This window comes from Neolamprologus brichardi, chromosome 22 (genome assembly GCF_056152115.1).
Source record: "Neolamprologus brichardi isolate AB-2024 chromosome 22, ASM5615211v1, whole genome shotgun sequence".
NCBI lineage: Eukaryota > Metazoa > Chordata > Actinopteri > Cichliformes > Cichlidae > Neolamprologus > Neolamprologus brichardi.
This window is the reverse complement of record NC_142124.1, coordinates 16,751,184-16,775,582: the sequence shown is the minus strand read 5'-3', so window position 1 is coordinate 16,775,582 and position 24,399 is coordinate 16,751,184. Positions and strand designations below refer to the sequence as shown.

The window sequence follows — 24,399 nt, the reverse complement described above, 5'->3', positions numbered from 1 at the left end:
GAGAGTTTCAGGTCTCAAGCTGACACCAGTATTAGTAGTATAGCAGTGTAGTGTTTTCAGTATTCGTCATGACAAAAAGGTTAACAAACAGTAATAAGTAATATGCAGCAGATTTTCTCCATGTTTTTTAAAATAATGTGTACTTAACAGGGTCAGTGTTATAGGAGATGGTGTCAACAGGATGCCACAGAATTTCAGATTTCAGTTAAGAAAATGGTCAAACAGAGGCATGGCAGGTTTTCCTTTAAAACTTTTCTCAAATAAAATTTGACAGCTGCTGTCGTGCTGCTGGGCTAGTCTGGGAACTGGGTTACATTCAATTTCCTGTATTTCTTCTTCTTTCTTCTTTCTTCTTTTTTCTCGTTATCCTTTTTTAGACACTGCGTTCTTATCAAAGCTCCAAAGCTGAGTGGAAAATAATGTTAAAGTCATGAACTTTCATAATTAACATGTTAAAACCATGGTTTAGTTCATGCCTTGATTTTTGGACCTGAGATTCACAAAGAAAAAATTCCCCATATTCCGATCTAATTTCCCGAAGGAGCTTTAAACATTACAGCTTTCGGCTCCACGTGAGATTGTTTAATTTAAGAAAATCAAAAGATCAAGAAGTTGATTTTTTTTTTTGTAAAACAACAGTATATAATGTAAATAAGGTATTCATTCGTTTGTCCCCAATTCTCTTCTCTAGGTGAGCGTGGAGGTCTTGTTGGAATACCCCTTCTTCGTCTTTGGCCAAGGCTGGTCTTCATGCTGCCCGGACCGGACCACCCAGCTTTTGGAGCTGCCTTGTACCAAGCTTTCTGTAGGCGATGTTTGTATTTCACTCACGCTCAAGAACCTGAGGAACGGATCTCTGAAGAAGACTCAACCCCTGGAGCCGGCCGCCCACGCCTCTGTCCCCTCCTCCAGCCACGGACACCTCAAACCCCCTAGAGCTGTGTCGGACGCTCCTCAGAGCTGCAGTGGAGGAGGTCCCAGGCACAGAGAGCGGGAGAATGGCATCAGCCAGCGAGGGAGTGGGGAGAGTGGGAATGGAGGTAGAGGGATCTCCGGTGTGGAAAACGGGGATCTCGTGTTTGGGGAAAGAGTTTCCAAAGGTCAGGTTGTCGGCAGTACAGAAGCTGGCTCTACTAAGCCATCGGGAAGCAGGAAGCGCAGATGGTCTGCGCCTGAGGGTCGAAAAGTAGAAAAATCAGAGGAGGAACCACCTTTGACCCTTCCCAAACCTTCCTTCATCCCTCATGAGGTGAAAATCAGCATTGAAGGAAGGTCAAATATTGGCAAGTGAAGGCTAGCAGGACTGTTAACAACCCATGAAATAAAAAAAAACACAGCTAAAAAGATTCTACAAAAAATAAATGTCCACGGTAAAGGTTCATTTGTCGTGATTTTGTTTTTTTGTTTATTTTTAGTTCACATCCTGTACTGTAGCGGTAACCTTACCCTACACCTTACATTAAGTCCATGTAGTTTAACATCTTTATTTTTTTTTTAAATAGATTGATTAATTATCACATGAGCAATCTGTGCAGTTTTGGTGATTTTCATGAGAAGATTTCTGGCGAGGGATTTCTGACCTGTGCGTTGAATGTTTATCGGTTGCTCTGTGGCACACGGGTGCGACATTCGATGGCTCTGCTTGGCCGGCGACACATTACGCTGAAATTTCCACCCTGATTGGTTCACAGTCGCACTCTGTGACAGTGATGTTACCTGTGTACTCGGGCAGTAAGGCTGCCTGGATTCGCATCAGGTAATAATGAAGGATTTGCGGGTAAATCGTTAAAAGTTTTCACTTGCAAAATCAGACCAGAAGTTAATATGATCTGATCGTCACTGTGTCATCCGGGCCTGTGGCTGACGGGAACCAGAGGTCATCGGGTCGATGCCCGTGTGCCGCACACAGTTGTGAGGGAACAACACTTACTCTGCTCAGTTTGTAGACAGTGGAGTCTTTGCTTTCATTTCATGTTAGTGTTTTTCATTTGACGTTTTTTCTTCTTTAACCCCTCATCTCCCATCTCACCACATAGGTTTTACATTTTTTTTCAAGATTTTTTAAAACCTTAATCAGGGGTCCTTTTTAATAATCAATCGATCACGCCTAGGTGGGTCAATGTTCATGTATCAATATGCGATGCCCCTAACCTTAAGCAAATGCAAACACACTGGGTTGGTGAACCCAGTGTGTTTGCACTCGAACGGAGTCTTCGCATACGATCCTAGCGGTTTTGTTTCAGTTTTATTTAATGAATCACTTTATTTTTTCTTTACAAATCCAGAAAGGTCGCGTGAGGGGAAGCGAGAGAATCTGCACGTTAGCTCTGAGAGGGTCAGGATGTTTCAAAGCACTTAACACACCTGTCACTCTCATCATACAGCCAACAAAAAGAAAAAAAAAATGATGATGTTGTGTGTTTATTTACAAAGTACTGTATGCTCTTAGATTTTTTTTCTTTCTTTTTTTAAAGACGAAGGCAGAAAGTAGCAGAAGCACTTTGTGAAAGGTAAAGAGGTTGTTAAGTAACGTGGGAGCAGATGTGCCATGAAATCACAGAGCAAGGGACAAACGTGAGAGCGAGAGGAGTTTCAGTTAGTAGGTTAGGGTAGGAGAAATGAGATGAAGCGGGAGGTATCGCGGTTTTCGGCATGTGCGCGGCAGGAAAGTATCGGAACGTGTCTGTAAAGTTCGATTAAGACGGGAAAAAACAAACAAGTCTTTGAAATATCCTGCTCAAGATCTGTTTTAGACTGAGAGCAACAATCAGAAGCTCACACCCACAGACTTGTGAAGATCAACATATATTTGTAATATGTGTGTGTATGATGCTGGTGTGTTTGCTCACACACACACACGCGCGCGCTCACACAGACACAAAATAGTCTCTAAAACTCAATACGTACTGTACTTGGCAATCCATATTTAGACAGCTGCAGAGGCAAGCGTTTATTTTGGTGCATATTGTCCCTACTGCAAAGACACTAGTGGACTGACGTTGGATTAATGCACGCGGCACTGCTACAGTGCAGCCGTGCAGAAAAAAGTGCTCTGAGCTGTGTTTGTGTATGGGTGGGAGTTTGTATAAGAGTGTGTGTGCACTGTGTATAGGAAAATGATATAAAGACAACGCTAAATGTCCAGTGTTTCTACTTGGAGTCTTTAATTAAGAGAATCCTGCAATTTGCACATCAGGAAGAGGGAGTTCAGTCGAGACGTGATTTTTATTTTTTGTTTTATTTTATTTTATTTTATTATTTTTTTTAAGGCCCTGTCCCAAAACTAGCCCTAGAGCCACATGTCACACTGGAGGAAATCAGGGTTTTTGTTCCTAAGCAGGCACTTTCCACACTGTAGAGGAAACGTTTCTGATCAACAGTTATGGCAAACATGTGCCTGCCTACTAAACTGAATTAAAAGCCGACCATTTCTCGGGTTGCTTAAGGAGAATATCTCCCCCTGCTGATTAAACCGGGGTGCCCAGAGTGTAAAGGGGGGCTAGGGTTTGCTTTTGAACACGGCCTGTGCTCAGCCAGCCAAAACTCATTTATCCCTTAGATAGCAGTTACCTCAACAGATGTGCTTGCGTGGTCAGTCGGTCAATCGTCCTCATGGAGTTTGGGGTTTTTCTCTACTATGACAGCACGAGCCTTCGGTGTAATTGGCCATCCTTGATCATTTGGCTGATTCTTCTTCTTCTTAAAAAAACCCAAAACAAAAAAAAAAAAAAAAAAAAACCAATTGGCCGGTTAGTTTTTTTTAAATCTATCCCATGTAACATAGAGGTGCCATACAACATGTAAACATATCTCAGGTTATGTGAGATTAGCTTTGACATGTTGCTGGCACAATACTGTTGTTAGGGAGGCAGTGGCTTCCTGCAGGCATGTCTGTTGAGCATATCTTTTCCTGCTCAGCCTGTATTTATGTTTAATGGCTGTTGCTGCTTGCCTTTAGAAAAAGAAAAAATAGAGGCGACAATGTTTCAGGTGGTGGGAGTTTACCAGGGTGATGGCAGGATGGATGTGTACTCAGATGGATGAGGAATGGGTGGATTGGTGGTCGAATGAGCAGACAGACTGATAGTGAAGGCGAGTGAGTAAGAAGAGCCCCGAATGAGATTTGAAAATGCTTTATTTTTTATAATAGAACAGGGTTCTCAGATCGACACCCACACAGCAGCGCATTTTCATTTGGTCCTGTTCCTATTGAAACATCTGGTAGAAATAGCAGTAGGTTATATGTGTGTGTGCGCATGGTTAGGAACCGCTGTGTGTGCGTGTGTGTGTGTGTGTGTGTGTGTGGCAGTGGTTTATAAATGTATGTCTTTTTTCTACATGTTTCTCCAACCCCCTTACCAACAAAAGGAAAAATAGACATCTGAACAAAACCGTCAGCCACTCAAACCATTCAGACTCTTACTGTTGATCAGGTAGATTATTAAAAATAATAATAATAATAAGCCAAAGCCAAGCGACGCTGTGGTTGCTTTGGTTACTTTAGAAAGCAATAGTTAAAAAGTATTCAGGCAGTCTCCTTGTATTCGAGTGGAGCGCGCGCTCGGCGAGTCATTCCACTCAAAATCTCTGCAATAAACATTTTAATAACAATCCTCCAGCACGACAACCAAAAACAGTTCTTTTTGCCCAGAGAAGAAGTACAATTTTTGTCTCATACTGCAAAAGGTTTGCAGACGTTAACACACCTGAACCCAGCTCGCTCCAGGTACCGCAGTTCCCCTCCTCATGAAACTCATTTGAATCCTCAGAAATTGCAGTTGCAACACCAGTTGCTGATCTTTCAGGGAAGTTTCTCATATATGCAGTAACCCAACACAACCCCTGAAACCTCCTCTGTCCCTGCTGGTCAGTCACAAACACTGCTGTTACACTGTCAACGCTGAAGGCGAAGCGACTCGGTGTGGCACGAAGCCAACCAGCAGACTTTTTTTCTCTTCGTTTTTTTTTTTGACTCCGCCAAGCTCTGCCTCTTTGCCACGACTCCCGTAGTGACCTCTTTAACTTTGTTTCAGGTACCCAATCATAGCCAGCCAGCCTCACGAGCACCTCCTTCTGAGGCAAAGCAATCTGTTTAACCCTTAACGACAACCGTTCGCTACCTTTCAGTGTGGCCTGATGCGGATATAGGAGGTCTGCCCTCCCAATTACATCGTCTTTTCACATTCGGTCTCCTGTTCACAGTCAGCTTAAAAAGGCCACTGAGTTTATATTTTACTATAGATGATAACATAAGTCAATCAGCAAGGTTTTTTCTTTTTTTGAGGGTCTAGTGTAGTTATCATTTCCCAAGTCTTTCTTAAATCCCATTGAAATGTACCACAATGTGCAATACTTTGATTTTGTTTTCCCCCTCCTTACTGTGCCAAGTGTATGTAGCAAAAGTTCGACTCCAGTGTCTGATCCTCGTTAAAGGCTCGTGTATTTCTTTTAAATATCTGTTGACGTGTGTGTCACATCTGAGTCAGGATGTTTGTGAGGAGAAACAGCAAAGCGTTTTTCCTGTTTTTCCTCTCTTCCCCTTTCGTCCTCGCGGCCTTCCTCAGTTGTACTGCGTGTGAGTCTGCACCGTGTGAGTCTGCACCGTGTGTCGTCGTGCGTGTAGGATGTATGCTTATGTACACCTGGTGTTCAAACGTGTGTGAGTGTTTGTGTGTGTGTGTGTGTGTGTGTGTGGGGAGGGGGGGGGGGGGGGCGGAGTGTTTTCTCCTCTAATAGTCTGTGAGATCATAAACCCTGACCCTCAACGGTTCACGGTGAGACCCACAGGAAAAAGAAACCTCATCGCTAGTGGGGACCACTTTTTTTTTTTTTGTAGAAAAAAAAAGAGAAAAAAAAAGAAAAAGAAAAAAAATAAAGATTCTAAACCAACCGAAAGAGATGCACATGTATGTAGATGTAAAAGACTTGATAATGTTTCAGCACTTTCTAATCCTGGGACGGGGCTCGGTCTAACCCCTCTCTTTCAGGCCGAGGCCTGTCCCGGGGGTAACATTCATTCAAAACAGACAGAGAGAATGAGAAAACAAACAAACAAAAACTAAACGGGGTGACTATTGATGAATAAAAAGAGAGAGAGGGAGAGATGGCTCAAGTTTGCACATCACCTTGCCGTAACCTTGTGTTTTATCTGTCTGTGCTCCATCTCGCTTGGCGCCCGGCGCGTTCTTGGGTCCAACGGGCCGAGGTGTTAGGTGATTCCTTGGTTCTTTTCTACTAGGAAAACCCCTTTCTCATGGAAAGCGTCCCCTCTTTCGTTGCGTTCATCTTTTCCAGCGCACACCGCCAACCGGCCTGAACGAATAAATTTGGTTTCTTGATGTTCACGGCTTGGTTCGGTTGTGCGGTGCGGAAAGAGCACGTGCAAACCTTTGCTTTGTTTGCATTATCTTTGGTGCAGGAGCTTTTTTGTTGTTGTTGTTTTGTTTTTGGTCTCCTTGTAGCACTCAGTATAATGTCAGGGGACTTAAAACTATGTAGAGAATGTGTCATTGTTGAGTTTTTCAAGACAAGCGTCCTCACTGGAGGAACAGTGCTAATGTCTTTTTTTTTTTTTTTAAATTGGCTTCTTGCACAACTTGACAAATAAAATGAATGTTGGTGAGTGAGCTTTGACTTTTTTTGATCAAAAAAAAGGCATGTGTGCTCTTTGTTTCTTAATGTTTGTACTTTCATTTTGCGTAAACAAAAATGTGTTTTTTGGCACTTTTGTTGTGTTTTAAAAGTGAACAGAATTCGATCAGGATTCCACTTTTTTTCATGAATTTATTTTTCTTTTCTTTTTTTTTGTATGATGTCTTGTCGATGTCCATAGCGCTGGATAACCAACTCAGGCAGAAAGAAGAAAAAAAAAAAGTGTAGAGGCCCACTTAACAGTTTAGTTTCACACCAGTCAATTTGCATAGTGGGCTTTTTGATATGGGTTATAAGATATGTAAATTTATTACCTATAATTTGATATTTGAATTGATTTGATTAACAAATGTTCTTATTGGAAATTAACTATAAATTATTATGATATTATGTGTATTATGCTGGAGATGGCTTGGATTACTCTTTAGTGTACTGATCATCTCTGGGCGGCCTCTCTGTGGAAGGCGATAAAAACACTTCAGCGGGGGACAGGCTGTGTGCTTCTTGACCTCTGACCCTGCCCACTGCCAGGGAGGGGGTGGAGTTGATCTGTCAGCTGTGTCCTTCCTGTGATCTGAACACTCAGCCCTGAGGCTAGCAACCTGTCTGTCAAGATGTTTCTCAGTTAACCTGCGTCACCACGTACTAAAGTGAGACTTACTGGCCTGTGAGATGGTGGCGGAGAACTGGACATCAGCGCAGACCTGCATGGACAGTCTGGCCTCCAGGGGGGGCCACAGCAGTTCCCAGCCAACTTGTTTGTACTATATTGTACTCACCAAGTCCCTGTGTCTCACCACCCCATTTCCTCTATAGCAATGGAGAAACCCTGTTGGTGTATGTATTTGACATCTGTACAAACGCACCTCTTTGGAAAAACAAAATGAAACCTTGACATATCTGGAACAAATGGGCAATTTGTGTTTTTCTTTGAGTAGCAATGCATACGTGAACAAAAAATCTAGATATCTGTACAGAACGCAGCTACTGTGATTTCACCCAGTGCTGAAATTGGTACCTTTTATAATATCTCCCTCTAGTGTTTAGTGGGCTACATAACGCTAGCCCTATAGTTTTGAGCCTTTCCGAAGCTTCGGAGTTATGGAAGTGCTTGCTCTGTCTAAAAGCCACACTAAAACCAAAAAGCTGGTATAGAAGAATACAAAATGAAACATGGTACTCAAACAGATTAATATTTGTAGCCCCTGAAGGTTATTGATTTTTGCCTCCTTGCACAGAGCTCACTGTGTGGGCTTAGCTAACTATTACAGTTTGTCCTATTTGGACACTGACATTGTGTCTCTGTACACAATCACAGTGGATTATAAATTGAATAATCAAGATGTCATTGAATTGCAAACTTTCAGCTTTAACTCAAAGGGCTTCACAAAGGTTTTGCATTAACTGTTTAGGAATTACAGCCATATTTAAAACACAGTCATATAATCCCAAAGCTTGAAAGTAATTGGACGACTGGCAGGGAAGCATTTTTTGAACCTGTTGAGGCCTGTTTCCCCCATTATTTCATGACAAATGAAGCAGATAAAACTCTGGAATTGATTCAATCTGTTGACCTTGTATTTGGTAGCTGTTCACTGGAACTCTGAATAGGAAGTGCAAAGACATGTGAGGGAGTCTATCTGAAAAAAATAATAAATGAACCTGTCAGAGGCTTCTTGATTGATTTAAAATCCACTGTGGTGCTGTACACAAGCAAAATTATAAAAACTCAAGGACCTAAATATACATTAGAAACACGTTTTCAAGGACCCAACATGTGACCAGCAGCACAAAAGAAACGACTGTTTCATTCCATCTTCAGTTGTATTACTCTCCCTCCTGATCTTATAGCAGCTACTCCACTCGGCTTTGTTTTCACAGGAAGTGGCAACACTGGCAACAAAGAAATATTAGAAATATGTGAGCAGTAAGTGAAAGAAGTTTTGTTGTAATGCAACATGAATCTAAATGGTCTTAACTCCAAGCCAGACATCTTGGTAGTTTGTTTACCACTTCTTCTTTTTTTTGTTGAAACTGTTGAATCAGAAAAAGAAACCGAAATCTCAAAAGCTTCTAGTTACACATTTTATTGTCCAGAAAGAGGAATTATGTTAATCATTCACTGATTAATTACTTCCATTTTCTGTCTTGACTGCAATATTCAATTTATTTATATAGCGCCAAATCACAACAAAAGTCACCTCAAGGCGCTTCATAGATACAGAGAAAAACCCAACAATCATATGACCCCGTATGAGCAAGCACTTTGGCGACAGTGGGAAGGAAAAACTCCCTTTTAACAGGAAGAAACCTCCGGCAGAACCAGGCTCAGGGAGGGGCGGCCATCTGCTGCGACCGGTTGGGGTGAGAGAAGGAAGACAGGATAAAAGACATGCTGTGGAAGAGAGACAGAGGTTAATAACAGATATGATTCAATACAGAGAGGTCTGTTAATACATAGTGAGCGAGAAAGGTGACTGGAAAGGAAAAACTCAATGCATCATGGGAATCCCCCGGCAGCCTACATCTATTGCAGCATAACTAAGGGAGGATTCAGGGTCACCTGGTCCAGCCCTAACTATATGCTTTAGCAAAAAGGAAAGTTTTAAGCCTAATCTTAAAAGTAGAGATAGTGTCTGTCTCCCGAATCCAAACTGGAAGCTGGTTCCACAGAAGAGGGGCCTGAAAACTGAAGGCTCTCCCTCCCATTCTACTTTTAGATACTCTAGGAACAACAAGTAGGCCTGCAGAGCGAGAGCGAAGTGCTCTAATAGGGTGATATGGTACTACAAGGTCATTAAGATAAGATGGGGCCTGATTATTTACGACCTTGTATGTGAGGAGCAGGATTTTGAATTCAATTCTGGATTTAACAGGAAGCCAATGAAGGGAAGCCAAAACAGGAGAAATATGCTCTCTCTTTCTAGTCCCTGTCAGGACTCTTGCTGCAGCATTTTGGATTAACTGAAGGCTTTTCAGTGAGTTTTTTAGACATCCTGATAATAATGAATTGCAGTAGTCCAGCCTGGAAGTAATAAATGTATGAACAATAAACAATGTAATACCGTTTGTAGTCACAGTATGCATTACATAGTGTAGGTTTTCATTTCCTGTGTTTAATGGCGTCGTTACGTTACTTTGCAATGCAGTAAAAGGCACAAATCTCTAGACTTGCATGATTTAAAATGAGGGACACATTTTTAAGTAAATATGTCTCAAATATACCAAATACTTGAAATGTACAAACTGTGAAGACTCATTATGAAAGCGTCCCAACTCAGTTGAAACTGAAAGACCAACACCACTGAGGAAACCAACACAAGGTTCTCCATGCAGTTTATTGCAACACAATTTCTGCCTTGACAATTAAAGGCCGGAGTCTCTGGATCTCGCATATCAACTTGCACATTCGTTTTAGGATACACTTCAGCAAAATAATTGATCTTACCACTAATACCAACACGTTCCTGCTGAGTGTGTTTTACAAATCTCATATTCTTGCTTGCTCTTGATATGTTGTTAATGTTGAAATATCCTCCAGTAACAACTTTATATATATAAGTTTCTGAAAGATCTCTACTGTAGTAGTTTCACTGCCGTTTCCCAAAACTGAAAGGTAGCAGGTGAAGCGTATTTGCACATTCCCATTCAAAAACAATGTCTGCATAAATTACAACAGTACTTTATTGGTTTCTGCAAGCATAGAAACACACTCACTGTGAGATTAAAGAGAGTAGAGTGTTGTTATCCATCTGGGTAATTCACGTCAAATTTTTGAGTTGGTTTAATTGCAGCCTGAAGGAGTTGAAAGCTTTCGGACAGCAGATATCCTGAGAGAAACAGGTGCGTGGTGAAGTGAGGTGTAGGTCTGTATGTGGTCCTGCTGCTACTGGGAGAAAGTAGTACCACCCCCTTAAGTGAACATATAGCTAGACTGCTGTGTGACACGGATAAAGGTGGTTCTGCGGCTCAGCTCTTTGAGTTTGGCGGCACCCACATAGGTGCAGGTGGAGCGCAGTCCCCCCAGCACATCCCGGATGGTATTTTCCACATCTCCTTTGTAGGGAACCTCGACCGTCCTCCCCTCTGATGCCCTGGGAGCCAAGAAAAGAGGTGAGAAGGTAGACTTTAGAAACTTTTCTTTGGTAAAATATCTGCTCATCTATTCTAGTACAAGACCAGAGCATGAAAGTTTAAAATGGGCTCATCTTTTTTTTATAAAGGCAACTTTTGGAGTTCTAGAATTCTTTTGTCACCGTTATGAATCATCAAAGTATGAAATGGATTCAATAAGAAAAAAAATGTTGCAAACACCTGAGTCATTAAAGTGTGTCTATAATAATACACTGTTACTATAAGCAATCAAAAAAAAAAAGGAAATCCCATAGCAACACAGATGAAGCCAAAATGAATGACTCACAGGTGTTGCTGCGAGTCTCAGGGTATCACTATCTCACCTATACTCGGCAACTCCCCCAGTGTATTTCTTCATGGCTGTGTCGGAGCTCATGCCGTAAAATAGTTTGTACTTCTTGCCATTTTTCTCAATGACCTCCCCGGAGCACTGGTCGTGGCCTGCGAGCATTCCTCCCATCATTACAAAGTCAGCACCGGCACCTGAGGAGCAGAGGCACAGCCAGAGTAGGCACAGAGGTAAGATGTATAGAACAACACAGCAAGTTTGAAGAGACAAACACAGTGCACCGTATCAAACTGTTGTAGACATACGTACAGTTTTGTTTGTTTCTTTTACAGTAATTTAATAAAAAATGCAGCTTTTGCATTCAGAATCATGATTTGAATCTGTAGTGCCAAAGACATTTTGCTTTTCCAAGATCAGCTTGGGTGCGGGGAAGGTGAAGCCTCCTTCCATGACCACGTCCGACAGGCGCCGAGGTTTAGCAAGGCCCGGACCCCAGCCCAGCCATGGTTACACAGACGCACACACACACACTCAGTGTTAAGGTGCCATGTTGGGTGGGTGTGTTGTTGACCACAGCATTCCCGTAGCCATGCAGTGTGAAGAATGGGGAAGCACAAGAAGCTGAAGTCAGGGAATTTGGACAAGGACATGAAGTCATGGAGATTATATCGTAAAAGACTAAAAGAACAGTATAATCACAATTGTATGCGACACCATTATGTAAATGTTTTTACCTCAAGATATGTTTTTTGTAGATTACAGCAGGTAAGCTGTATATACTACTACCACTATTTCACTGTAATTTAACTGGGACATTTCTTACAGCGTGGGGTTGGTTACTCACCAAAGGCCTTAGCTACATCTCCAGGGCAACTGCAGCCACCATCCTTAACAGAAGTTAAACACATGTCAGTTTACTGGTTCACATTAGGTCAGAGAAGCAGGTTTAATGTTTAATTTTAGGACTAAACTGCTCCCCCTATTGGCTGGAAACCTTCAGTAACATGCATGAACAAATCTAGTGATGCATAATTGCACATGTTTTTTGGTTTTTGCACGTGTTTACAGTGTGTTACACCTGCTGAACTGACGAGAAAAAACCTGGTCTTTCAAGCAATAAATGCTCTTCTGTTGCTCACTGTTTGCCACCCTATCCTCCAAGTACAACACAATTTAAAATGGAAATCTCTTTGATGCATTTTCAGTATCTACATGAAAACCACATCATTGCTCTCTGCTCTGCATCATTTTCATTTCCAGTGTTGGTCAAGTTACTTGAAAAAAGTAATCAGTAATTAATTACTGATTACTTCCCCAAAAAGTAATCCCGTTACTTTACTGATTACTTATTTTCAAAAGTAATTAATTACTTAGTTACTTAGTTACTTAGTTACTTTTTAAAAACATGATTTACAACCTGAATAGGTGATAAAGCGATAGATCTTTCAGCCCAATTCTACTTTTTCTACATGATCCATCATACAAAATGTAATCAAATGGAAAAGTCTCTTTTTAAAACTTGTTTTGTTAGTTTTAATCTTTTAACTTTATGCATGAAGCAAAATTTTAATTATATGCACCATTCTCTGACTGGAAGAAATTTGTTTAACATTTAAACCTATTTTCTGCACATTCCAGCACGTAATATATATATATATATATATATATATATATTTTTTTTTTTTTTTTTTTTTTTTTTTTTTTTTGTGTTTACACTCACTCTTTCAGATGCAAGTAAAACACAGCAGAAAATAAATAAAGTCAAAGACTAGCGGTCCTTTTGCTCTATTTTCACCTGTAAAGCAGGAGTAGAGTAGGCGGAGGTTTATCCTGGTGCAGGTGTGCCACAGCGGTCAGTGGAAGGATACGGCAGTTTCTCTGTGAGTTTCTCATTACGTCGTAGCTACTCGGTGATTGCTCGGAAGTTTAGGGGTTTTTTTCGCTGTAAAAAGAAGTTTTCTTCCCACGCACAGCGGACCCTAATGTTTTTGTCACTTTTTATGGAATCAAACTCAAAATAAGGTCAGTACTTCCACGCTTTAAACGCTGCACGCTCATACTCTCTCCCGCACTCCATATATGATCCATTGTTGATCTGCACACAGCTGTTGTCACGAACGTCACACTCGCTTACATCACTGTCATGAGACATTCTCGCAAGAAAATCACGGTTTTAGTAACGCAGTAACGCAGCGTTCCTACGGGAAAGTAACGGTAATCTAATTACCGTTTTTGCAATAGTAATCCCTTACTTTACTCGTTACTTGAAAAAAGTAATCGGATTACAGTAACGCGTTACAAGTAACGCGTTACTGCCCATCTCTGTTCATTTCAGCCTCTTGCATATTTGCAGCATATTCTGCAGACAGCTTTCCTACTGTTGCAGAAATTGCCAAGATTTACTTTGATTACTGTTTGACTTCATTATTTTTATTAAAAAAAAATTTATATTATGGACTTACAGAGATAATGTGACCTTTGAGTCCATGAGCTGAGTCTGCACACTCTATAACAGCACTGAGCTGTGGGTAACCCACTCCTGTCTTGATCCTTGTTGTGCACACAGAACCTGCAACAGTCAGAGCACACATTAGAGAACCACATCTTTATCTCTCTCTCCGTCTGTGCTGATTGCTGCTGTTGTAACTACAGAAACCTGCCGTCTTTTTTAATCTGTTCAAGTCAGGTGACTACTCTATCAGCAGGAGCGCTAAGAAGCACCAGATGACGTGATGCAGAACAAGCGAACAGAAGAGAAATATTCAAATGCCAAACCAGCAGGAAATAATACAGGACTGTACCAAAGTCTTCAGCCACCTCTCACTTCTTTATATTTTCCTTCCAAGGAGCCAGACCTTCTTATTGTTTTTTTAATGTAGTGATAGTTACGTAGTAGGTGGTTAAATAGTAACAGCTCTTTGGGCTTTCTGTTTCTTTACTCGTTTTTAGTCCAATCATGTACCTGACCTTTTAAGGAGTGTTTTTGTTTGTTACATCTGTGAACCATAAAAGCACAATAAAGACACCCATGTCAAGTGTTGTGTCTGCACATAAAGTTGTATCTTAAGGCAGCGGTCCCCAACCCCCGGGCCTCGGACCGGTACCGGTCCGTGAGCCGTTTGGTACCGGGCTGCGAGAGTTGAGGCTCAGGTGTGAAATGTATGGTTTTCAGGGTTTTTATTGGTTTTCAGCGTTATTTTGTTATCGTTTTGATCGTTAACTCGGTTTTCCTGGGTCTTTTTACGTGTGTTAGGAATAAATCTTATTTTTTTCGGTACCGGTACTAGTTTTATTTTGTTGTATTTATCCGCGACACATTAAAGGCCGGTCCGTGAAAATATTGTCGGGCATAAACCGGTCCGTGGCGCAAAAAAGGTTGGAGACTGCTGTCTTAAGCCACATTTTTACTAGCAGACTGTCACAAAAACCGCACCATTTTTGGTAACAGCACAGTTTTACAAGCATAAATAAGGAGTTTTGCACCATCAAGGTGATTCGCAAGGAGTTAATAGCGAAAAATTTGCCAAATGTTGGCATGGTGTGCAGTGTAAAAAACAAACAAACACAACAGTACCCCAGTGAGTGCCATTTTTACACACAGCGTCTTGGTTTGGAGCTGTGTTTCAGCCACTGCCGTTGGGAATCTCCAAAAATGATGGAATTATGAACTGTACGAGCAAAAAACAACTTTTCTTTAGTATTCAGCTGCTTATTAATGAATGTGATTTAAAGGTGCCCCCATTAGAAAACAAGCAGCTTCATCTTATTGTTTTTGCCATTTTTATATTCACTCTATGAAACTCAGTGCTATCTGTGTAAGAAAAATAAACCCTCAGCTTCTTTCATGTTTATGTCGTGTTGTTGTTGTTGGACTGAGTTTGCAAGTAAACCCAGGAAGGACAGATAAGTCTGAGGCTGGGAATGGGAATCCTGATTAAACAAACAAACCGTGCAATACCATCTGGAAAGTATCCGATTGGCGACGGCTTAATTTGTCAGCATGACAGTGATCCCAAACATTAGTCTGCTGTAATCGTACCAGTAAAACCACATTTTTCATGTCTCCACAGCAACGTTAGAGTGGCTACATTAATCATGCAACGAGTCAGTAACTTAATGGCGTGTAACATGACCGCTATACTTGGTTTAAAATGCTGTACGTCTCTGTCTTATGTCTCATCTGTGTTTGCATGCCTCACTGCTGGTCTCTTTGTGTTTGAGGACCGTGCAGCTTTGTGTTAAGAGACCTTCGTACCCACTCACCTGGCCCGATGCCCACTTTGATGATGTCAGCCCCAGACAGGATGAGTTCCTCCACCATCTCTCCCGTTACCACGTTGCCAGCCTGCAAAACCAGCACACAGTCTTAAATATCCCATAATTCACCAGGAGACAAACTGCCAGCCAACGTGAGGCACTGTCTTTCCTACCATGATGGTGTGTTTGGGGAACTTTTCTCTGACTTTCTTGACAAACTCCACAAAGTACTCAGAGTAGCCATTGGCCACATCCAGGCAAATGTACTTGAGGGCAGGGACGGCTTCCAGGATGGCACACAGCTTCTCCAGATCTGCACTGCCGCTCCCTGAGCTAGCAGCTACATGCTATGGGGAATGAAAATGTGTTTTATTTTGATTTTCTAGTTTCTTATGAGAGACAACCTACATGTAAAAAGTCTTAAGAGCTTAAAAGAAGGCAACTGGACTTCTTTAAGTTCCAGTTCCTTCTTTTTCAGCTCTTAAGGCGATGACCTGGATGACTGAAAATCCACACACACAGACTACGTTAAAGCAAAGACTGGAAGTCTTACCTCTAAGCACTCTGGGTGACTAGCAGCAAAGTTTTTCCAGTCTTCTACAGAGTAGTGTTTATGAATGGCTGTGAAGAGGGTGTGCTAAAGAATGAAGCAGTCAGACAGAAAGGAAGACAGGAAGAAAATGAGAGATTCAGAAATACCTTAGATACTCTGGGCCACTGACATTCTCTCTATCATCAATCATTGTCCTTCAACTTGAACAGAAGTAACCTGCTGATGAATCCACAACCATACAAAATAAAACAAATGTATTTATTTATTTTTTTATAACTATTTTCTTCACTCACTTTACTGAGAACTTGTGCCATCTCAAATGTTCCTGTGGTGTCCATGTTGGCTGCAATGATGGGGATACCTGTGTAGGTCTGCTTAGAGTTGCGGAATGTAAAGGTCCTCTGAAGATCCACCTGAGGACAAAGGAATTTTTAAAAATTTATTAGTATTTTTTTATCTTTGCGATTTTTCTTGGAAATATGAGAAGGCTAATACTCATCTCCTGAGTGTGCATGGGTGCACTGAATCATTTAGATCTAATGGACAGCTTCTAATGGATATGCCTGTGCTGAGCTGAGCTCAATGTGACACACAAGCTGCACCACTTTCAGGAAAGTGTTTGAGTCACTTGCGGAAATTATTTCTTTCAAATTAAATCATCAAAATAAACCTTTTTTCCAGTTAACGATCTAAACGCTGAACTTTGTTACTACTCAAGAATCTTCTCCAGAACCATCATTCAACAGTCTTGGTGGCTTTACTGCTGTACCATTACTTGGTCTGGTATAGCTTACTAATGTTAGCTAATGTAAGCAATCTAAATGTGTTTACTGAGGCTAATATTATTGGCTGATAATAGTTATTTGCCGATATTTCAGTATCTGCATTTAACGGCCAATAATAAAAAATTTAAAAACTAAAGAAGAGACAGCAGAAACACCCTTCACCATGGTGTGAGTGATATTGCACAGTTTGTCCACCAGAGGGCACTCTGAAACACTTGTAAATACCTGTAATAGCCCTTTTCCACTAGTACTTAAACGACTCATCTCGGTTTTGGATGTTTTTCATTACAATTGAGTTCCACCTTATGTGTGTGGGGTCGTTACACAGTCCTGTGACATAATTTGAACACAACACAACAGTGGAGGACGTTAAGGCGATGGTATACCTGCTGTTCCGTGCATGGCTTCTAGTCAGACTCTGCGACCACATTGTTGTTTTTTTTTGTAGCCATTTGTCCTCCCTGGCACAGATTCTACCACCTAATGGAAAACCCTAAAAACCGAGTCTAGTTGAACCATGCCGAGTAGCTACAAGTGGAAAAGGGCTATAAATGCCAAAAAAAAAGAAAGAAAAAAAAGAAATTAGGTTCAACAAATGCCAAAATATCAGAATATTGGGGTTTTTAATCACCAACTATCAGTATTAATCTGAAACATGTTTTATCATTCTCTAATATGTAGAAAATGTAGAAATGTGCCTAACTGGTAAATTTTCAAACTAGAAAAAAAGAAGGTAAAGATGGTCGGCATGGTTGTCAAAAAGTGGGACATAATGGTGAGTTGCCTTGCCAACAGTTAAAAACAAGTTTTCTAAATGGCTCCCTCTTAGTGCTGAATGCTTTTGTTGACTAGAACCAAGACATTTATTATGCAAAGCTACTTAAGCTACAGACTTACCGTACGCAATGCACCATAACTTTTAATGTGGGCATATAATGAGGTCATACCTCATAATAGTGAGGGGAAGGAAAGAGGTGGAAGACATGGACGAGGGAGATAAAGTCTATATTGATTCGCTCCAGCACATCAGCAGATGCTGCACACTGACTCAGGACTTTCAGTTTACTTCCTTTCTATTCACCGTTAATAATGAGAAAGTAATGATGCTGGTGTAGCTCACCAGGTTGAGCAGCAGACCCATGCGCAGCAAGGCTATTGCAGGGCCATTTGCTGTGTGTCTTCCCCCTGCAGTCTTTCTCTTCCTGTCTACTCTCAATCTGTCCTGTCATAATAAAGACTAACCCCCGCCACCAACACCACCAAGCTGAAAATAAACCACATCACTGCAAAATATGTACTTAAAATAAATAATGACAATGTCTCAGTCGCGGCCCGCTGCCCACATTACGATCTGAAATATCAAAATAACCAAACAGCATTCATCAGGTGCCACACATGTGTCTGAGACCTGAATCGATGTGATTAAAGCTGCTGTTATACTGATATCTCTGTGGCATGTGGAATGTGCTCTGGTTGGCTGCAACACGCTCCGTCCTATTTTTAAACAACTTTTCTGAGAAGTCTCCTGTGTCTCATGTTCCTTGCTCCCTCAGAGGGCACAAACTCTTTGCTTTAGATCTAGTGCCACCACAAGTATGGTGATGTTGGACACAATGTGGCCTGCTTAGTCTGCTTTAGATAATAATGACAGGTAACTAGATCAAGGCCAAACAGATCAAAATGTTCTTTTATGCCTGTGTCCAGCCTGTTTCCTGTCACCTTTAATAAGGTCACTCCGCTGTTACACTGTTTCAGCCCAGCACAGAGGCAGTGTACACCTGATAGCTCAACAGTAAACAAGACAAGGACGCATTTTACTCCTTCAACGAGGTATCTTTGTTGATTTAGGAGTAAATGTAAAGTATTTTTCGCATTTGATCAGAACTAGACAGCTCCAAGACGCCACCCTCATCAATCTGCCCTCATGTACAAACAGTTAACACGATATTGCGTCACGCGGCACAATGCGCAGGAGAATACACCTGTCTAACCCAAAGAGCTGTTCTGATGGTTGATTACACTATACCTGTAATGCGTGGGTTATGCGTAATGAGCAGACGTAATTAACAGGACCGACCTCTGAGCGGCTCTTCAGGCTGCTCCTCTTGGGTCTGAAAAGGACATCCTTAAAGTCCAGCTTGAGGTCTGCGTCCACTCGAGGCATCTTGAATGCCCCCAGAAATGATGACCAGGACGATGATGGTGAGTATGCAGAGGTAGCTCCCCCGAGGAAGACTGCAGCAGCTGTGGTGGTCGCTGGTCCCAAGCCCCAACCACCAAACCCGAGTCTCAAGGAGGCCAGCGTTTTTATAGCAAAGCGGGACCCAGCCCAGTCCTGGCCCCCATGGCTTTATTTGGGCCTGGACTCTCTCTGTCCCCCCTCTTTCTCTCTTTTCTCTCGCTCCAGCCGCGCGTGCCTCCCCCCTCCGCCGCTCTTCAGCTGAATGGCAGGAGCAGCAGTGGCTGAGCTGGCAAGCAGGTCCGGGCTGTCCCATCTGCAGACGCGCGCGCGCGCACACACACACACGCACACACACAGACGGCAGCACTGCAGTTGCTCGCGTGCTGCAGTGCTAAAGAGCACACCTGCTGTCCAGCTGGGGCATTGCTCCCTTTGCTGTCGATGGGCAAGACAGCGTGAGGACAAGCTAACAAACAAAAGCGGGGAAGAACAGGAGGAGAAACTAAATCAGTCACGTAGATTCATATGCACACATGTGCGGCAGTGTGCAAAAGTCTTGAGCCACCTTTTATTTCTTTATATTTTGCTTTCAAGGAGCCAGACTTTCTTGTTGTCAAGTTGTCTTCAGCAATAGCTATCAAGGCCTTTCTGAAGGTGTTTCAAAGTGTTTCTGTGAACATTTCCAGAGGAATATATTTTTTTGTTAACCCTTTATGAATTATTTAAGCCTGTGTTGTGATTAGCCAAAAACAACAACAACAACAACAACTCGACAGGTTAGAAAAGAACCAGTTTTAAATCTTTCCATCTTTAGACACTTTGGTACTTGCAGCCTGTCACAAAACACATCGTTTATTCTTTAATTGGATCTAGAAAAGATGCTAAAGCTAACACAATCAGACAGGCATTACATGGAGTTGTAGCAACAACAAGGTGATTCTTAGAGAGCTATTAGCTGAAAGCTCAGCATGGTTTGAATTGTGTCCTTACAAATTTGAGGAAACTGGATAAGAAAATAAGGGAATAAGTGGACCCCCTCAAAAAGAAAAAAAAGAAAAAGGAAGGCAATTACAGTACATGAGGAGACTAGGAAAATGTTACAAAGATCTTACAACCAAGAGAGAGGGGCAAGAGACACAAAACATCAAGGAGCTGACTCAGAGGAACGCAGGGGAAGAAGCGCAGACAGACTAGCAACAAACAAAGGAAAACATGGGGCTTAAATACAGAGGCAGTAATGAGGGAGTGAGAAACAGGAGGGAAACACAGCTAGGACTAATTAGACATAAAGAGACGAAGCAAAGCAGAATGCACCCCACACAGGACAGGGACTATCAAAATAAAACAGGAGACAAGAGACATTAACAAACACGTGGACTTGACACTGAGACATAGAGACATAACTGACTGGGGAGACAGAGGGAACATGAAGACGAGTGGTTAGACGAGGAACACGGGGAAGGCAAAATAACAGAAACCTAAATCCTGGGAACTAAGAATAAACACAAGCAGAAAACCAATAATGACAATAATCCGAGAATATAAATTAACCAATAAACACAAAACCCTGAGTCACAGACCCAGTACCAACGTTTCTGTGTTTGACTAGAAATTTCTAATTACACCTAAACCATTTTGTCTCATAAAAATAAATCATCTTTCATAAGCAACACCCTAAAAATGCATTATAATGATTTCTTACCCTGCAACCTTATGCTCTGAATCAACTACATTTATTATATTTATGTTATTAATTATATTTATTATTATTAGTCAGTGTATTTATACTAAACCCAGTAGCATCTTTTAAATAGCAGCTGAGAAAATAAAGAGCCCCGCTACAGTTTCCGGTCATACCAGCAGATGTCAGCAGAGTTTCAGAAAACAGATACTATATGAATGTCAGAAGAGGAGAGTCAACACAACACTTGTTTAAGTTTTTCCTGGGAACAGGATGTCCCGTCCTGATGTTCACATGCAGTCATGGAAGAGGCATTCTTCTGTCATCTCTCAGCTTTTATTTATTTTGTGATAATACCAGTGCAAAATATATAATTGAATTGTAATTGGTTTTAGTAATGCATTATTAAAAAATATCACTTCATATCGCAGCTGCTAAAGGTGAGGTTAATTTTAACTACGGTATAACTCTATTTTAAAAAAAAAAAAAAGATTAGGTACACCGATCAACTGAGTGTTAATGCAAATTTCTAATCAGCCAATCACATGGCAGCAACTCAGTGCATTTAGGTCAAATTGAGCCTTGAAATGGGTGAGAAAGTGACTTTGAATGTGGCGCGGTTGGTGGTGCCAGACAGGCTGGTCTGAGTATTTTACAGAGAGTGGTCTGAAAAAGAGAAAATATCCATTGAGTGATTTAAATGCCTTGTTGACCTCAGAGGTCAGAGCAGAATTCAGACTGCTTCTAACTGAGAGGAACAACTGCAGAAGAGCATCTCTGAATGCAGAGCAGATGGGCATCCGCAGCACAAGACCACATGGGGGGTCACTCGTGTCAGCTAAGAACAGAAATGTGAGCCAGCAGTTTGTACATGCTCACCAAAATTGGAGAAATGTTGCTTGCTTTGATGAGCCTCCATTTCAGTTCACGTAGAGGGTAGGGTCAGAATTTGATGTAAACAACATGAAAGCACGGATTCATCCTTCCTTGTGTCAAGGGTTCAGGCTGCTGGTGATGCAGAGGTGTGGGGAATATTTTCTTTGGGCCCCTTAGTACCAACTGAGCTTTGTTTAAACAAAGTCTACCGGAGTATTGTTGCTGACCAAGTCCATCCCATCACAGTGTACCCATCGTCATACAGCTGCTTCCAGCATAATAAGACACCATGTCGCAGAGTTCAAATCATCTCAAACTGGTTCCTGGAACACGACAGCTGTTCTCAAATGACCTCCACAGTCAACACATCTCAACAACAGAGCACATTTTATTGGAATGGGAGATTCATATCATGCATGTTCAGCCAGCATATCTGCAGCAAATGTGTGATGCTATCATGGCAATATGGCTCAAAATCTCCAGGAATGTTTCCAGCACCTTGTTATATCTATGTTACAAAGGAGGTCTAACCAGGTACTAGTAAGGTGTATCTAATAAAGTTTTCTAATAAAGTTTTTATACATAATGTACACTCCAATGAGTGTATATTATGTATGAAAACTATATTGTATGTAAGATTTTAAGTATTTTGTGCAGATTATTTGAGTCTGGAAAATAGTTAAATAGAAGTAATAATAAGAATATAATTAAAAAGTAAAAATAAGTAATAAGTAATAAGCTTCTATTAATAATAGAAGTAAGAGTAGCTGTTACAACAATTTCATGCAATAAGATTAGCAAAAATACTACCGACAGAACCAGGTATATGGAACAAAAACATTTGAACTACTGAAACAAATGCTTCAGTACTTTAGTGCTTAGTTGCTTGAGAGTTAAAATCATATAACATATAATAGTATGTTAGAGTATTATATGTTATTAATGTTATATCAGTGTTATTAATAGTATGCAGCATGTTGTTGCTGCAGGTCGTGGAGCTTAGAAAGAGACTGAGTCATGCAATACCATAGTTTTTAAATCTAGAGCACAGGGTTGTGTAGGATCAAGGAGTCGGACCTTTTTCACAGATCCAGTCTCATATTACTCAGCCTAATGCAGAGATAAAGTCTCATCAGCACTCTTAGCTCCAGAGTAACGTTAATGCATGAAACAGATTTCGGAGGGCTGTAAAGAGATGCTTTTTTGAAAGATATTTTAATGGATCTCTAAATAATACAACAGTATTACACTGGTGTAAAAAGCATGTTTGCAAATATGTTTAGAAATGTCACTGTTTAAGGTTAAAGTTTAAATATTTCAAAATTTAAAAGCATACCAGAGGATAGATTTCAGTTTCCATAGCAACGTGTTTGTTTGTTTCGCATTTTTTGTAGTTTGCCACTCTCTGTGTCCGTGTGTATGTTAAAGAATAGACAAGAATAAGAAGAACAGAGGAAGAATCTGTATCATTGGTAAACCTGTTCAAAGAATGTTGCACTTTTAATAAGCTGTACTTCATAGAAGTGTAATGCATTCACTAAATAAACATTAAACTAGCTGAAAAGATACAAAGGTTTCTTTGTTTTTATCAATGTATGTGAGGTCTGTTTATTTTCTCAGATTCACTTGATTAATTTTTCCTTAGAAGAAAATATTATTTAAAGGGGAAACAAATATTCTTTTGAACCATGTGAATGAAAAAGACAAATGACTGAGTCAGTCAGTGTCTCTGGTCAGTTTTTGTTTGTTTGTTTGCATTAAACTTTTAAATACATGTCGCAACATGAATACACGTTCAACAATTCAGTGTCTGACAGAGACAGGAGAGAGGAATCACACAGACCTCCTGAGTCAGCGGAGAGAGGAATAGTCCAGCGGATGGAGCCCCAGAATATTCAGGAAAGAGAGACACAGCAGGTATCCCTGAAGATAGAACTGCAGATCAAAACAATTCCGAATGACCTGATTGTGCTTGAGAAAAAGCAAGAGTTTCTCCTTGAGCGGAACAGCAACATTGTTGCTCTGCTGTCCAAATTTAAAAGTGAGAGAAAAGAACAAAAGACAAAGAACACAAATCTCAAGAAAGGTTTGGAAAATCTTCCGTGCCAAATGGAAGAAATGCAGCATTTAATAATGAAATGAAGTAAAAGTAGAAGAAATCCTACTGACCCTGAGTGACTTGAGACTCCTGTCTCTGAACCACCTCCTGACGAGGTTCAGGACGTGGTTCAGCTGCGCCTTCTCAAAGATGCTCAACTGAAGTGAATTTCCCGGCTGTTCTTTGTAGGATTGTGTTTATGATCTACTTGAACCCTACTACAATTTCAGACGTGGACCTGTTATCTTTCAAAGAACAGGAATGATGTTGCCAAGAAAATGACTTCAGACTAGCCAGAGCCTCACATGAACATTTTGTCTGTGTTGATATGAATAAAGGGACAGAAATATCTCAGTCTAGAGAATTAGTCCAAATTAGTCTGGTGTGGCTGAGACAGCCAGCCCAAGTTTGTTTCCTTCTGTTTCTGGTCCTGTGGAGTTGCCCATGTGTCTTGCCTCTCAGCCTGCTATAACTCATTTTTCAGTGAGTGACTTGGGACGAAGTAATAGACCTATAGACGCTGTTTCCATGGACATTTGTGCTACGGATGTTTTTTGTGTGGCTGAACCACACTGTAAACCCGGATTAGTTCAGTTTACTAAAGATTCGCATGGAAACCCTTCTATGGTTTGACAAAAATAAGAGAAATAGAGGAAAAATCTATATTACTGTCAAACTGGTTCAAAGAATAGTGAACTGTTAATAAGTTGTACTTTATTGAAGTGTAATCCTTATTTATGTAAAGATACAAAGGTTTCTTTGTTTTTATAAATGTATGTGAGGTCTGTTTATTTTCTCAGATTCACTTGATTAATATTTCCTTAGAAGAAAATATTATTTAAAGGGGAAACAAATATTCTATTTACCTTGGGCCTGATATACTGATGACCAAC

The 24,399-nt window shown here is 40.9% G+C and overlaps 2 protein-coding genes across 5 annotated transcripts in view; one reads left to right on the top strand and one right to left on the bottom strand.

Annotated features, from left to right (window-relative positions):
* atxn1a (ataxin 1a) overlaps positions 1-5,674 on the top strand; it is a 93,077-nt gene extending 87,403 nt beyond the window's left edge. For all 3 annotated transcript variants that reach the window (XM_006787870.3, XM_035906570.2, XM_087834881.1), the window contains one exon: positions 692-5,674. In XM_006787870.3, the coding sequence (XP_006787933.2) occupies positions 692-1,291 (600 nt within the window). In that variant the 3' untranslated portion in view covers positions 1,292-5,674. The remainder of the gene's footprint in view (positions 1-691) is intronic.
* Positions 5,675-8,722: 3,048 nt separating this feature from the next.
* gmpr (guanosine monophosphate reductase) lies at positions 8,723-19,108 on the bottom strand. Of its 2 annotated transcripts, XR_015717110.1 has the most exons (10): positions 18,747-19,108; positions 16,178-16,297; positions 15,885-15,968; positions 15,505-15,678; positions 15,338-15,419; positions 13,537-13,643; positions 11,919-11,961; positions 11,109-11,268; positions 10,369-10,745; positions 8,723-9,046 (listed from the first exon to the last, which is right to left on the bottom strand). XR_015717110.1 is itself a non-coding variant. In XM_006787871.3 (9 exons), the coding sequence occupies exons 1-9, from the start codon at positions 18,831-18,833 to the stop codon at positions 10,565-10,567; spliced, it is 1,038 nt and encodes a 345-aa protein (XP_006787934.1). In that variant the 5' UTR covers positions 18,834-19,108; the 3' UTR covers positions 9,971-10,564. The 2 variants fall into 2 exon arrangements, 1 of the variants encoding a protein (XP_006787934.1); XM_006787871.3 differs by lacking the exon at positions 8,723-9,046 and having other exon boundaries at positions 9,971-10,745.
* Positions 19,109-24,399: the final 5,291 nt, after the last annotated feature.